Below are 16,652 nucleotides of genomic sequence, written 5' to 3'. Positions count from 1 at the left end.
TAGAAATGATACATTGCACAGATATGGTTCACCACGTTCTGGGATGGGTTGTCAGTGTTCAAATGGGGAGTCTGAAGAGTAGGAACAGATGCTTTTTTTCCTTAATGGCTCTTTCCCTAATTTAAAATCCTTCCATTTATTTCCCTAAGATTTAGTGATAACTTTAAACACTTTAACTAAATTACCCAGCGGCTTGGCAGCCATCACAGTGGCAAATCTTTTTAGAAATCCTAGCAATCTGTTAGATCATGGGTACTATGATATAAAATCTGCATGCTTCACATATAAAAATTAAATCAGTGCAATGGATACAAAAACATAATGCAAATGGCACCATTTCCAAATGGAGGGTACATGACCTGCTTCTAAATATTGAATTTCTATGTTTTCTTTCAGTCATTGACTTTCTAAATTTGGGCCAATTTATTCTCATTATTCCTAAGTAAACCTACTTTGATTTTTTTTTTTAACAGTTATTTTATAATCAAATAGAGCCAGCCAGCCCTGATTCATGGATCCTGATGTTGCTAGGATACATGGTTTGGTACTTGATGAAAGTCTATCACTTCAAAGGAGAGAACTTTCAAGTGTCCTAGAATCTGACACTCTTGTCTTCCACTGCAGAAGGCGGGCCCAATCCTAGAGCTTCTCAGAAGCTCACAGACTGCAGGATTGGCCTCCCCTGCTTTGAAATAAGCCTCCTCTCTGTTGGGGCTGTGCAATTGCTAACACTAGTCAGGTTGGTCTTAAAGCAAGGAACACACGTATTTATAATAAAACGCGTTTTCATGTTTGGTTTTACAGTGAAGAGAAAAAACCCAAAACCCCCAGATTTTATGTACTTTGAAAATATATTTAAAAACATTAAAAATTCTATATTTAAAACATATATTATATGTTAATTAGTACACTTAAATAGAACTTGTATTTACAATAGGCTTCTGATGCGGTTAAGTTTTAATGCCAATTTTTTTTCAATAACATAATTATATAAATATACTAAAATACAATAAATATTTTTTTGTCTGTTTTACATGGTGAATAATATCTTTACCATAGAGAAAACAAGGCCACAGACATTTACTTACATTTTCAATGGGAATCACCATAAAAAAGCAACAGGCCTGCTGGCATGCATGAAACACTTCTGCCACAGAGACCACAGCAAGACTTTAAAAAAAAACAAAACAGAACTGAACAGAACAAAAATGAACAGCAACAGAGAAAGATTTTAACAAAATAAATCTTAGGTCAACATAAGCCACCAAGCGTGTGACTGTGATGTAACCTATGGGGTAAGAGAGAGCCAGTGACCACACAATTGCTCAGGGTCTCCTATTCAACCACGTAACGGATCTGGCCTTTGCAGGACTTTGAGATTGTGACGGGACTTCCTGTTTTATAATTTTGTCCCTCAGAAGCAAGCTGCAAAAAGTTAACATACAGCAGATATTCGTTACATGTCAAAAATAATTACAAAGACAATATTTTCAAACAGCACAAAACAAACCTCTATTAAATCTTCCCTCTTTTAAAGATAGGTGTTCAGATGGTATCGTAAAGGATAGGCTCGGCTCGTTCTAAATGAAAGACTGAACAAATAGAAATTATTTGCTGATGGTATCTTCATTCCCTGGGTCATGGTGGACGTCCTCTTTTGCTGACCCCTCACCCAACCTCCTAAGATGCAGCAACTTCTGGAGGCTTTCTGCTATTCAAGGACCCTGGTCTAGGACATTCTCAGATCTGGACAGGGGGCTGAATGGGGGAGTGGGTTTAGCACTATTTCTCCCAGGACCACTCTTCCAGACTCCCAACTTTACTTCTCCAAACCCAAGATGGCAGAGGTGAGGCAGGGACCCTCTCCATGAACAGACAGGATGGGCAGGAGGTTGCTGAGGCCTTCACTGGGAGCAACACTTTGTCAGCTCTGTCCCGGCCTCTTCCATTGAGCAAGGCACCTTTTCAAGCCTTTGGTGTCCTGGATGTGCAGACACCTTCTCGAAGTCTTGTCTCTGGACAAGATTTTCTGTCAGTAGCCTTGGTCATCCAACCTGAATTTTGGGGCCTTTTCCTGTCCCTTCCCCCTTACCAAAAGTTCTCAGAAGACAAAACCCTGGTTTCCTCAAGTCTAATTTCAAAGCAGTAAGTGTTCATGTTGCAAGCATCTTCTCTCTCATTGTATCAGTCTCAAGATCACAATGCCATATTTGGTTCTGAACCTGCTCCAGGCTTATCCAGCTTTAGGACAAATTACCCAGGGGTGGAGAGCATAAGTCAGCTTGAGTGGGGTCCTCCAGCGAGAACCTCTTAGCACAGTTAGATAATGTAGGCACTTAAAGCGCGAGGTCCAAGCAACTTGACATAGTCATTCCAGAGCCACCTCTGAAAGGTCCTTCAGAGGCCTCCCTTCTGGAATGTCTCAAGTACCATTCCCCACCCCCACCTAGACCTCAGGATGGCCGCTCAGGAATTTCTCCTGCACCACCCGGAAATGACACGTCAGCTCCACATAGCCTCCATATGGCTGCTCTGCAGTCTCATTTCACTGGCGTGTGGACTCCTACTCTGATCTAGGCGTTTCTGGGTCCATACAGAACTCCACCTTTTGCTTGCAAGACAATTTTTAAGCCTTACCATGATTCTGTGAAGGCTTACAATGATTTACCCAACGTTTACCCCTCGTAAAAAAGAATCTTCATTTTTGTGTTTTGTTGTCTTTTTCTCTTCTTAAAAAAAAAAAAAGAAAAAGAAAAAGAAAAGAAAGAAATCCCTGTTCTCCATGCTTCTATGAGTGCCACAATGACAAAATTTGTTCACTTGTTCACAGCAGTGGTAAATTATTTCAGAGCGCGCAACTGATTTTTCTTCCTTTGAGAGAAAACAAAACAAAGAGGGGACCAAAGGGGGAGGGAGGGAAAGAATGTGCTCTAAGAAAATGTAGGTCTTTCAGACAAAAGGAGACTCCCCTGATCAAGGCCCAAAGGGCGAGTGGGAGCCTAGGAGGTGCATCATGGGAAGTGGAGTGAGCACTTTGTTCAGTTGCCTTAATTTTTATTCATTGTCCAGTCATCTGATTGATATTGCAAACATCTTTACAACATACAAATAAATCTCTTATCAACCAGAATATATATTGAAGGAATTCTTTCCCCATCCCTACTCCCTATGGGAACTAAAAAAAAACCAAAACAAAACAAAAAAAAACAACAAAACAAACAAAAAAAACACAAAACAAACAAAAATATACCCCTCCCAGCCCCCATTCCCTAAACCAGTAAAGCGATGACAACAGCACCTTGACATTGTTTTAATTCCAACGCTATCAGAAGTTAAAAGCAGTAAAACAGATAATAGTACTAACAAGAACGAAGATACTTACTGTCTAAAATGTAAACGGAATGTTTTGGTTCAAATTTTTGTTGTTTTTTTTTTTTTTGTCTGTTTTCTGAAAGAGGACAGTTTATTATCAATTCACAATTAAAGCAGCATGCAATTTATTATTATTTTTTTTTAAACTTTTTACGTTTTCAATTCTTGGCAACGGCAACAAACCACAACATTATCGAGGAATGTAATGCAGACTTTTTAAAGTTGTGCGCAAAATGACTGTTTCCCTTCTGGTCATGGATAGGTCCAATAAATAGATTGTAGAACCACTGTACTGTATAAACTTCATTTATACATGCAGTTCATAAAATTATTTTTCTTAACTGAATAATTTACCCTGTTATGTATATATACAAATAGATAATTTTTGTCTCAATATAATCTATACAACATAAATCCACTATCTTCCCCTTTTAATGGTCAATGTACATACACAGGAAGTGTCTATCCTTATGAACCGCCAGCCAATTCTCTTTTTGCTATCCATGGTCAGGGCCCGCACGTACGACTGGGTAGTTCGGCACTGGGAGTTCCAATGCCTTTTGTCTATGCCCCTGCAGCCCTCCTTTGTGTAACCCATGGGATTGCACTTGGTCTCATAGAAGTACTGTTTCAGTTGGCCTTTCGATACGGGGACTTTTTCAAGGACCGTGACCGTCCCGCCCGACATGTCCACTGCAGTCTTTTTATCCGCTGCTGTCACCCACTCGCTAATGCTGTCACACACGCTCAGCTCCCCACGGCGGGCGGGGTCAGAGTGGCGCCGGACCCTCATAGACATGTTTGCAGCATCCAGGTAATTTTTGTATTCCTCAAGCAGAAAGAGAAGAGGAGGCTCCAAAGGCACTTGACTACTGAGCATCACCCTGGAAGTATACAAGTCCGCGTCCTTATTGTTCTCTTCATTGGGCCGAACTTTCTGGTCCTCATCCAACAGCTCTTCTATCACGTGTTCAAAAGTGTCAGCCAAGGAATTCAGGCCTCTCGAGCCTGCCTTGGGCCCATTCACGCTCTCCAGAGTCCCATGGGTCCGCACACCTGGGTAGGCCAAGCTGCCTTGTCCTCGGACGTTTGCTTCCTTCATGGGGGCAGCCTTCATGCAACCGAAGTATGAAATAACCATAGTAAGGAAAAGGATGGTCATCACTCTTCTCACCTGGTGGAACTGTAGGGAGAAAGCAGAAAGAGGACACAGAACTCGTTAGGGCTTTCTTCCGCAGGGATGCAGTGCGGCCATGTGATTGTAACTCCAGGCCATTCTGCAGGGTCAAGGATTTTATGTACTGGTGATAAACTCCAGCTGCAACACAAGCTAATGTCAGGAGTGTGCTCTGTGTGGTTTAATATAAACCAGAGACTGTGCTGTGTTTGCCCCAAGACTTGGCATTGAAACCCAAGGTTAGATGGCTTCTAAGCAAGTGAAAAAAACGGTGGCTTCAAGTTCTCCTTCCTCCCACTTTGGCAGCTTTGTAAGTTTAATTTTTAATGATCTCTGCTCAGGCTGTCACAGAAACACAAAATCAGAAATGTTACTAAGCAACAACTGCAAGTGTAATAGTAATTTTTTTTTTTTTCAAGTTAGCAACATGGTCCTATTGCAGGAACGTGTGACAGGAACAGTAGTGGCCTGAGGGGTCTGTGGGGGCCTTTCTAGCTGTGTGATAGCTAGGCAGGAAGAGCACCATGAAAAAGAAGTCAGGGAGGGGTAAAGAGCCTTTACATTGACTTTTTTTTTTTCCCTCCCGTAGAGATAATCTATTACAACAAAGCAGAAAGATAATCCCATCAAGCCATCCTGCTTTACAGATAAGGAAACCAAAGGCCACTGAAGGAATTGCTTCCTGTCCCAAAGAAAGTTTATATTAGAACTTGGGGCTCCCAACTTCAGCTCCAGTGTTTCCCTATTACACCTGGGTGGTCATAACTGAAAATGTTTTGCTTATTTCCAAACACAAATCATTTTCTACGCGTTGATTTTAATGGCGTGTCTATGCCTGGGGCTGATATCATGAAAACAATGTGTCTACTTAAGAGAGAACTGGAAAAGTCAGCATTAAAAAGGCACTGAAGTCAATTTCAAATGCCTCCCAGATGTGGATCCACAGTTATCTCCACCAACTCTCCGAGCCCCTCACCCCTTGGCTTTCCTGGCTCACAGGCGGCCCCATCTAAGAAAGCTCAGTTTCTCCTTTTATTGGAGGTGTGGTCCGGTGTGTATGTGTATGAGAGAGCTCGGAGTTTATCACACCTTTAAAAAGCTGCGTGGCATTTTGCACATTTTGGAATAGGCTTCTTTCTGTGCTTTTGAAGTTTTCTGGGAAGTCCCTTAACAGCACACCACAAAATTAATCTGTTCCTGTTTGCCAGAGGGCTGCTATTCTCTAAATTTGGCTCTACGTCTACAAGCAGACTCTGGGAAGCCAATTAGGATAGGTGAACAAACAACATGAAAACATACCTACAGACCGACCCAAGGTTACCGTCTGATGGTGAAGGACTTCAGAATCACTTACCTGAAACACTGGGTCCCTTAGCAAGAGAGAGAAGCATCCCTCAGCTCCAACACTAACTATTCCTACTTCTCAGTCCTGGAGCAAGGACTTACAAAGAGACACACACGTGCCCTAGTTGTTATGCTGTGCTAACCAGTAGGAAGAAGGACTGTTTTTCTGTCCATGAAGTGTCACTGAACAGGAAGGCAACAACCTACCTCCAGTCAATAGGTGATTCTGCAGAAATGGCTGAAAATGCTGGTACGGAGAAACAAACGTTTCTGTTCTCCGCTTTTATAAGAGATCACGGAGAGACTATTACTGTCCCCAAACACCCACAAATTTCCTTGTGGATTCACTCTCACTTTGCACAACTAGCAAGCATGCTCAGGACTGTCTGCAGTACACAAGGGTCTGAGGGTTGGAAGGGCACACTGGTTTGAATGAACCACAGATATCCATTCTGCTTACACCTGAACTTTTTGTGAATGTTCTGGATTCTGCACCACCAAAGAAATGTATCCTCCGAGGAGCTTTCTGTACCTGGCTGTACCACTGAATGAAAATCCTTTCTCCTAATGTTCCCAGTTCAAATTAAAACAACCCAAGGGGCACCTCCGATGGAGGCTGAGGAAAGAATGCAAATTTAGAATATTTCACTCCAGCCATCTATATCATCTGTATATTACTACATCCACCTATATCACTAGAGATTTGCTGTGATCAGTTATCTTTTAATACTATTATTTCATTAAATCTAAGATACCTGCATTATAAAACACACCATTTTATGTACCACTAAGAAATTAAAAAGGCAGCCAATTAAACTATTGCTTTCTTTATCACTCGGAACTGTTACTGTATACTTGCTGAAGAGCTCTCTTAGGCTTATTTGGACACATTTTATCATATATAATTTTTCTGCATACATAACCAAAGAAAACTAAGCAAAATAAATTGGCTAAGGTGGTGACAACTGTGCCGTGACTCCTTCCTCCCTGGCCAACAATAACAATAAAGTGACATCAACTGTAGGACACAACCTATTTCAGAGATGTTAAAAACATGAATCGGAAAATGCTCATTTAGAATTAATCAAATAGAGTAAGTCTCGTAAATATTTACTAAGTGCCCACACAAACTGCTTAAAATGGCCTAAGGCACTCAGGCACCTTCAAATACAGAGTTGGGCAACTATTTTATAACCACTACCACAGTAATAAGTCTTTTAATGATAACCTTTTCCTATACTTGGCTTAAAGAAGTTTACCCTGCCTTTTACTGGTCTCATCTTTTTATTAATAACTTCTCGGTTACAAAAGTAGTCAGTCCTTTACATATTCTTCTTAGCAGTTCCATAAGTAACTATTTCAGATACCCCAATGGTATCTGAGTCAATATAACTTGGCTTCCATCCTGAAGCCCAAACCCGGGGCATCCCTGAAAGCTCAACATCTGCAGAGTCAGTAATGAACTTCCTGGTGCTGAAGTCCAGCCCCCATCTCCAGCCCTGCCCAGAGGGACACTTCCGGGATGCTCACTGCCTACTCACTCACAAGGCCTGGGAATGCATCCAACACCTACTTTTTGTGGGGACAATGTTCCTTCCTAACTTTTCTGTTCCTGACAGTGATTTCTTATTCCTCTGGACCGTCCAGGGTGAAGGCAAGAAATCTTGGAGTCAGGTTTGACCATACATTTTAGGTATGGTCTTCAAATCCAATCAGCAAAGAAGTCCTGCTCATTTTTCCTTTAAGACATTTTTTTCTTGTCCATCCCCTTTTTCCTCCATCCCACTGCCACCATCTTGGCTCAGCTGTCACCATTTGGTTTTGGGACTACAATGTCCCCCAGACATACTTCACATCCTTTCTGCTCCATTGAACTATGATGACCACTGCCTGACTAACCACTCTGAGCTCATCATTCTCTTACAAAAACTTGCAATGGCATTTTTTTGTTCCACTAGATCCCATCTAACCTCTTTGTCTGGTATTCATACCCTTCAGAATCTGGTCTCACCTTACTCACCTCTACTCTGATCAGGCCAGAGTCCCTGGAATCCCAGAAACATTATTGCCTGGAAGTGACTTGTTCCATTCCTGGCAAACTCTTTTCTCTCTAAGCCTTGTTTATCCTTCATGGCCCAGTTAAAGCATCAAATCACACATGGCACCTTCTCTAATTACTCCAGCACACACTGTCCTCCTTCTCTTCTAAAATTTGCATGTTACATTGCATTTAGTACTTCATTCCCTACTCACTCATTAATTGTTAACGGTGTTTGCTAACCATGGCCAGTCTTCAGTTAGATGATAAGCTCTCTGAGGGAATGAATCATGTCTGACCCAATTAATGCTTAACACAGAGTAATATAATAGTTCTCAGTAAAAACTTACTGATGAGTTTTTTGAACCATGAGAAAAGACAGTTTTGACCTAATCTTCATGGGAAGCCTTCCCATTTGGAAAGCACCAGTGAAGTCACTGGAATTATTTGGTCAAGTACAGGCCATGCTAAACCCAAATTATAAGCTCGAAGGGATCTGATAGATGTCAATGATCAGTCATGAAGAATCTCTTCAGCTTCTCTAACAGGGCAAAGCTTTACTTGAATGATTTCTAAAAAGCAAATAACATGACATCATATGAACAGCCCCTGTCATTTGTGTAGCTCTGTTTCTAATAGAAGACTTTGGAAAAGCAGCCGGTGATAATAATAATCATAGCAAAACTTGGACTTTTTAGTCTTGTAACTGCCTTTTTTTTTTTTTTAAGATTTTATTTATTTATTTGACAGAGAGAGAGATAGCAAGAGCAGGAACACAAGCAGGGGGAGTGGGAGAGGGAGAAGCAGGCTTCCCGCCGAGCAGGGAGCCCGATGCGGGGCTCGATCCCAGCCAGGACCCTGGGATCATGACCTGAGCCGAAGGCAGATGCTTAACGACTGAGCCACCCAGGTGCCCATTGTAACTGCCTTTTTTGCTGTTAACCTCCTCAGTGAGTGATTTTATACGCTGTATCAGGAAATCCTAAAAGTAAAAGCTTCCATGACAATTCCTAACATTTTAGCCCTTCAGATGAGTCTATTACGCCAAAGATGAGAGGCGGTGTAATACTGCTAAGTAGACGGTTTGTCTATATATCTGTTTATATGTAATAAATTCACTGGTGCTGTCTAATTCTGCTCCAAGGCTTACAACAATCAACTCAACTGCATCTATAAAATGCTAGAAAGGATTTCTTTTTTAGCCCCATTCTCAAAAAATTAAATATAGTACGCTGGGCTAAAAAGAAAATCGACAAAATAGAAATAAAGTTTAGTTTTAAGCATGACTCACAAGTCTTAAACATTCAACCAGATGAATATCCATGACAGCATGCTGTAGTAATAACTTACATTTGTCTAAAAGACTACAGAACATTCACAAGTATGATCTAATTTGATTGTTATAAGGAGATAAGACAGATATTATTATCCATATTATAGAGATGAGACAATTATGGTTCAGAGAGGTTCACAGGTTACCTCTTCGTCCAGGTTTTCACCATCAGGACATGCTGCTGGGTTTAGAATATTTAACTGCCAGGAGAAGAGAGGCTCTGCTACAGAGGGTGGTCAGAGAAGGAGCTTCTAAAATGTGGCCACAGTTCTCTGCAGGTGTGTGTATCCTGGAGCCCAACTTTCTAAAGGCAGCACCCCCCAGATGCTACTTTTTAGTATTGGATTAATTGTGACCTAGAAGACCCTTTGACTTTAATGCCATTCCAGTGGATGGAATTTCAGACAACATGGTCTTCCTCTAAAGGAAAGCTTTGCAAAAATTTAGGCATGCTAGAACAACATTTCCATGGCCAAAGCTAAGAAGGGAAAGCAAACAGTAATATGGGTAACTCAGGCAAAGAGAGAAAACACAAAGCGTTCCTTGTTGCCAATCCCTTAGGGTTTTGTCTATGAGCATGTAATCAAAGAAAACAGTTTAAAGATAGGGCTGCTCATCTTAGTCCTATAAGCAACAAGGATAATGGTAACGTTGAAGAAATTGTCAATTAATATTTAATTCCTAACATATATGATGCAAGCCTATTAACAGACCACCTTAATGCAATCTTGCAAATCAATGCAAATAATCTTTAATTTGTGTCCAATTTCACTACATGCATATATTTTGTTTGTTCATTCAACATACAAAGAATCTACCTTCAAATCTTACAGTCTAGGAGGGAAGTAGGACATATATTTAAGTAATAAAAACAAAAAGGTAGAAACGACCCAGGAAAAGTAAAGAAAAAATTCTATAAAGAGAAAGAGGTTACTTCCAGTTAGAGAATGAAGAATGCTTTGTGAAGAGGAAGGTAAAGGATAGGGAGGATTTAGATGTGTCCAGAAAAGACACCAATGGATGGATGGAGGCTTGGTTGAAGTCATAGAATACATTTCTCGAGAGAAGAGCTCTGAAATGGAATAGTGAGAAATAACAGAGAATGACTGTCAGATTCTGGAAGGCTCTCAGGGGGATGTTAATGAGTTTGGACCCTGCCTTCCCGGCATGGAAGAGCCAGTGAAGAGTTTCTGAGCAGGGAAATTCTTCCAGAAGCCCAGTTTATCACCAGGTATAGGAGGGCCTGAAAGAATGATAGACTGGGAAAGACCAGTTAATTCATTGATTTTCTTCTTAGTGGCTGTTGAGCTTTAAAAATAAATAGTGAGGGGCGCCTGGGTGGCTCAGTTGGTTAAGCAGCCGACTCTTGATTTCGGCTCAGGTCATGATCTCAGGGGTTGTGAGATCAAGCCCCGCGACCAGCTCTACACTAGGCATGGAGCCTGCTTAAGATTCTTGCTCTCTCCCGGGCGCCTGCGTGGCTCAGTTGGTTGAGCGACTGCCTTCCGCTCAGGTCATGATCCTGGAGTCCCTGGATCGAGTCCCGCATCGGGCTCCCTGCTCGGCGAGGAGCCTGCTTCTCCCTCTAACCCTCCCCTCTCTCATGTACTTTCTCGCTCTCTCAAATAAATAAATAAATCTTTAAAAAAAAAAAAAAATTCTTGCTCTCTCCCTCTGCCCCTCCTCTTTCCCTAGCCCTGTGTGTGCACGTGCATGTGCTCGCTCTAAATAAATAAATAAATAAATAAATAAATAGTAGTTACTTAAGTGTGAGATTGGAGTTAAGGACTTGGGTATATCTTTTGACTTAATTAATTTATTTCTATTTTCTATTTATTTATTTTTAGGCTGAAGTGAGTTCCAAAAGGAGAAGGGGTTAGAGAGAAGTGTGCAAAGATGAGTGTTAACCACGGGTCATGTCTGGGTTGGCTGAAAGAACACCGTGGAGGGAGATGGAGGGAAGGCGGGAATAGAAGCTGTCATTCCAATTATAATTACACTGAACTTGGATTCCACTGCTCAGCACTTTTAATTCAAAGATCTCCAAACACTTTGCAAATATTAACTAATTAAGACTCATAGGACCCTAGAGGTGCAGGTAACTATAATTATCCCCCTTTCGTATAGGAGGAAGGAGGACCAGAGTTTTTAATCAACTCATCCACTCGCTGTGGTTCCCCTGATAGAACAAGGTCTGAAGCTCAGATTCCAAAGGAAAACTAGGCCTTTCAACTACAGAGACCAGTTCCTTTCATCCCTCTGCATTATTTTCCCATTAGATATATACTGCTTAGGCGAGAATAAAACAAACAAACAAAACAAACAAAAAAACCTGAAAACAAATAACTTCACATTCCTCAAAGAAAATAATTGGTAGTTGGAATCCATAAGTAAAATGGCGGTGGAGGCCTAATGATCATGACAGATGCTCACCTATTTGCTTGAATGACCAATCAATTGAAACTAATAAATATTTTAGTAAATGAAATCTAATAAGGCAGATGTTCCAAAGCTTTGAAGGAAGTACCTTTAAAAATGTAGTTTTCAACCATAATGTATTTTATGTTCATGGGTATCCAATTATGCTTTCTACACAACACAGTCCTTCATACCAGAGTACTCTCTGATCCCCTAGTGGACGCATGGTACTGTGACACTTGCAGACATTACTTAGCCTCACTGAGAGTGCCAGAGAAATTGCTGGTTCTTACAGACCCAGAATAATACATACATGTAATTAGCATGTAAAAAAGTATATTGCCCTGAATTATTAATTTGATAGATAAATTTACATACATCTTTGATAGAAAGCACAACAGTTCTGGTCCTTTATTAACACCTTCTATTCCATACTCCATCCTTGAAAAAAGCAAACATTTTTCTACTGGTCAGACACCCAACTTACCTAGGACTAACACTAGACCATATTCTCCATTAGGATGGAGAATTATAATTTCTGCAGTACCTTGTACAAAGTAGGTTCCCATACATGCTAAATGACTCTCTTCCCTCTGTGCTGGTAATATTTGTATAGTATTTAGGGAGGTGAAATTAAAGTAAGAATAGGAAGTCTTAAAATGAGATGGAATGAATTTTGGAGTAAGGGCTAGAACATGCCTGGCACAAGGACCAGGTCTGGGCAGAGAACATTCCACCTGCCATTTCCATTCCAGGCACAGCTGCCACCATCCAAAGGTCTTTAAGTGCCTCCAAAAGTACTGCCCCAAGAAACCTACTGTTCTACAGTAACCAAGGAAGAATGCCTGAAAGCCAGAGCCACCCACAGCTGGAAGTCCTATCCATGCCCTACCCACTTCCTCCAGCTCCTCTTCACAGAGTAATACTGCCCAAACAGTGCACAGATCTGTAATAAAGTCAAGCATATCCAAGCCAATTGCCTATCAAATGAATAGACAGCTTAAAAATTTTGCTTTTTAAAATACATTTTTACACGCTATTTTTATAAAAGATTTTATTTATGTATTTATTTATTTTGAGAGAGAGCAAGCGAGCGCTCACGTACACAGGGGAAGGGGCAGAGGGGAAGGGAGAAGGGAGAGAATCCCAAGCAGACTCGTGCTGAGTGTGGAGCCCAATGCCAGGCTGGATCTCACCACCCTGAGATCATGACCGGAGCTAGACGCTTAACCAACTGAGCCACCCAGGTGCCCCCTTAAACTGCTATTTTTTAGATCACAAGAACAAAATGGCAGTTAACATTCAATTAAAAAGCTTAACCTCTTTAATTAGGATTCTGTTTTCTTTAGAATTTCAGGTGAGATTTGTTTATATAAACTAAAGTTCAGATTTAACAGTATTCTAACTATTACTATTGTTCTTGACTTTTTAAGTTTCTTATTTTAAGTACAGTTAATTAACACCCAGTGTTATGTTAGTTTCAAGTGTGCAACACAGTGATCCAACAATTCCATACATCACTCTATGCTCATCACAAGCGCACTCCTGAATCCCCATCACCTATTTAACCCATCCCCCCACTCACTGCCCCTTTGGTAACCATCAGTTTGTTCTCTGTAATTAAGAGTCTGTTTCTTGATTTATCTCTCTCTTTTTTCCCCTTTGCTCATTTGTTTTGTTTCTTAAATTCCACATGAATGAAATCATATGGTATTTGTCATTCTCTGAACAACGTTCTATTAAATTGCAAAAAAACAATGCATTATTAAATTCCCATAGGTTCCATTAAGTTTCAATGACCTACTTTATAAGGACCTGAAAAAATTAAATGAAACCTTGCTTCTCAAAGTGAGATCCATGGGCCAGCAGCATTAGCATCACCCAGGAGCTTATAAGAAATGAAGACTCTTGGGGCAGCTGGGTGGCTCAGTTGGTTAAGCGTCTGCCTTCGGCTCAGGTCATGATCTCAGGGTCCTAGGATCAAGCCCCATGTCAGGCTCCCTGCTCAGTGGGGAGTCTGCTTCTCCCTCTCTCTCCCTCTGTGCTTTCCCTCTCTCTTTCTCTTTCAAATAAATAAAATCTTAAAAAAAAAAGAAAAAGAATCTCAGCTTCCCTTCCTCCATCCCATCCACCCTATCCACTAAAACAGAATCTGCACTTTGACAAGATTCTTATACTTCAAGGTGATTCATATACTTATTAAAGTTGAGAAACATTGGACTGTAAATGATAAAGAGAAAAGAAGCTACTTCAAATGAGGAAATGAAAGGGTTAAGGTCAACTTAAGTATTGTGGTACATTCTGAGCATATCATGGGCTTACCTGCCATCTTTCCTCATTGGTTCAACTTGTTTTATTGAGACATTTATTCTGTAGGAAAATATTTTTGCTTTTGTAATGGTATTAAATAAATCTGGGCTCCCTTTATTGTCACCTGGCTTTTCCACTATTGTGTTTATAAAGTACAGGATACCTATAAATGTGATTGATTGAATGAGAATTTATATTGTACTACGGACCTAAATCTGGACTTCCACTCACTTCCACTCCACTAATTTTTATCTCAATGCTACAAACCATGTGCAAGCATAATTGGTCTCCCTGATCACTTACAAGGCCTAACATCATTCTCTCAATGGAAATGACACCAATAGCATTAGCAGGTGATAGATTTCCACACACATGAATATTCCTTTCAGCCAGATATCTCTGAAGGTGAAACGGAGACAGAGGCAGGGAAAACGGACTCACTCAATAAAGATTTATTTCTAAGCCTGCCCTAAAACTAACAGATATAGCTAACATCTACCACCTAACTCCTAAATAAAACCCACAAAACAACAGCAGTGGCAGCAACAACAAAACCCTAAAACGTATCAGTGTATCAAGCATCCAAATCCCTAGCCAACCCAAATTCATCTTTATCTCACTCAGTAAGGTATCCAGCAGGCAACCCAATTTCTCAGTTGGGTTCCAACAACTGGGATCATTTGCTTCAAGACTGAAGGAGGCAACGTGGTTAAAAAAAAAAAAAAAGTTAGCTTTCTAAAGAAAAGTCTAAACATTTTTGAGTTACAGGGACATCATCAGGGAGTTGATGGGGTAGTTTCATCAACAGAACTGGAGATTGCTTCACTGTTTAGGTTTTTTTACAAAGGATTGAAAGACAGCTAGTTCCCAAACACAAAGTCACCAAGTCATCAGTACGTACACAAATGACTCACACTGGGAAGCCTGATAGTGTTGTGTTAGATCACCTGCAAATGGGTGGGGCTGAGATGACACACAACCCTCTTTTCCCAGGCGGAATCCTAAGTATTACTGGGTTCCATCTTAAGCCCCACACAGTACAGATGTGAACACAACTAAGGAGCTGCCTCCTCCAAATTACAAACACGGAGGACTTACTACCAGGGGATGTTGTGAAAGTGCAGCAGAGCACTGTCTTTCAAGTTCCGGGATCCAGGAATAAGCATGCTCTGTACTTTAAAAAAGTGCAAGGGTGATGTAACTGCGCCCTTTGTCCCCAAGGGGAGAAAACATGCAGTAACTCTCTCAAGCCAGAAGACAAAAGGAATCCCCCTTTAAGAAAAGTTTGCAATAATGTGGAAATTGAAAACAAGCCAGAACCCATTACAGTTAAAAACCAAAACCAAAACCAAACAAAAGAGACTATATTTCAGTCTCTTTGCTCAGAATTGGAAACTTCAAATCAACAGGTTGCTTGTAAGGTGTTGCTGGACACTCTGGAGTTCCTGGGATGAGATGCTATGGGAATTTTGGCAGCTGTGAGCTGACGCCCACGAGACACCATCCCCACACAAACACACTCTTAATGGACCCCAGAGCTGTGGTAACGGCATGCCCTTCCCAGTTTTTCCACAGATGGTGCTTCTGAAATTTTCCACAGCCAATGTATTCCTGTGGTTAATTAGTTATCTGAGTGAATTCCATCACAGAATATCTGTTCATAATTAGAGCCATCTTAGGTCCAAACTGGAAGCCTTCAATGTCATTACTTCAGAAGGGGTAAAATGAGAATGGGACAGATGATTCTCACCTGATGAAGAGACTGCTGTCTAGATTAGACCCTATCCTCTGAACTACGACAGAAAACATTTTTTACAAAGCAAGAGGTGAAAAACAGGTGGGGTAAGAAACTGGACAGATAAGGTGCCCCTAGAACAAAAGAACAGCGTTCCTTTTAAAACCACTATCGGGAAATCCTAAGAGAAAGATGAAATTAGCAAGAGAACGCCATTAGCTCTCCATTGCTCACCTTTATGAGACTATTTTCAGGAATCAGTTTGTTAAATTCCACATGCCACAGCCCTTCTTCTGGGATGCACAGTCATACCATACAGAAGCGTGTGGGCAGATGCCAAGACGTGCGTGGACATGCAGCCCTCTCTGTAGAAACTCAATGTTCCAAGCGTGAACGAGGATTAACCTCCTGCACACGTGGAGAAGACTGGTGGTTCCACACATCCAGTTGTCCTTCGGGTTATTTTTGCACCTGACTCTATAATTTCTTTTAATTACTTATTGTAAAGCACAGGGAAGTGCTCATTATTTGTAGCTTAATGCAGGAGCAAAAATAATGGAGTATGTGCCCCTGCTCACTGCCCTACCACAGTCCCCAACTCTTGTAAGTGTCCCTGTTCATGTGAGTAGCAGAAGCAAGCCAGTTTCTGGGCCCTGCGCATAATGAGCCATGTGGACCCTGTTCCAGAAATTGGCCATGTTGCAGAGCTACTATAAAATACAAGGAAAATATTAACATCTCAGATGACAAAAGATCCATATGGCTGGTCAGAAAATATCCACAGCACTTAAGCCAATAGAATGTACCTATATGGAAACATTCGATTCTGTTTCATGAGCATCAGGACTGTGAGAACATCTGTTTGTCTCCAACCCTTTTCGCTAGACATTGATTTCCTACAGAATACATGCAAATTGAAACACCA

The 16,652-nt window shown here is 41.0% G+C and overlaps 1 protein-coding gene across 2 annotated transcripts in view; it reads right to left on the bottom strand.

Annotated features, from left to right (window-relative positions):
* Positions 1–3,441: 3,441 nt before the first annotated feature.
* The window catches only part of BDNF (brain derived neurotrophic factor), a 39,546-nt gene continuing 26,335 nt past the window's right edge, over positions 3,442–16,652 (bottom strand). For both annotated transcript variants that reach the window (XM_021685880.2, XM_021685881.1), the window contains exon 2: positions 3,442–4,555. In XM_021685880.2, the coding sequence (XP_021541555.1) occupies positions 3,791–4,534 (744 nt within the window). In that variant the 5' untranslated portion in view covers positions 4,535–4,555 and the 3' untranslated portion in view covers positions 3,442–3,790. The remainder of the gene's footprint in view (positions 4,556–16,652) is intronic.

The sequence above is a fragment of the Neomonachus schauinslandi genome, chromosome 11 (genome assembly GCF_002201575.2).
Source record: "Neomonachus schauinslandi chromosome 11, ASM220157v2, whole genome shotgun sequence".
Taxonomy (NCBI): Eukaryota; Metazoa; Chordata; class Mammalia; order Carnivora; family Phocidae; genus Neomonachus; species Neomonachus schauinslandi.
Note: the sequence above shows the minus strand (reverse complement) of the source record. Positions and strands in the feature narration are given on the sequence as shown.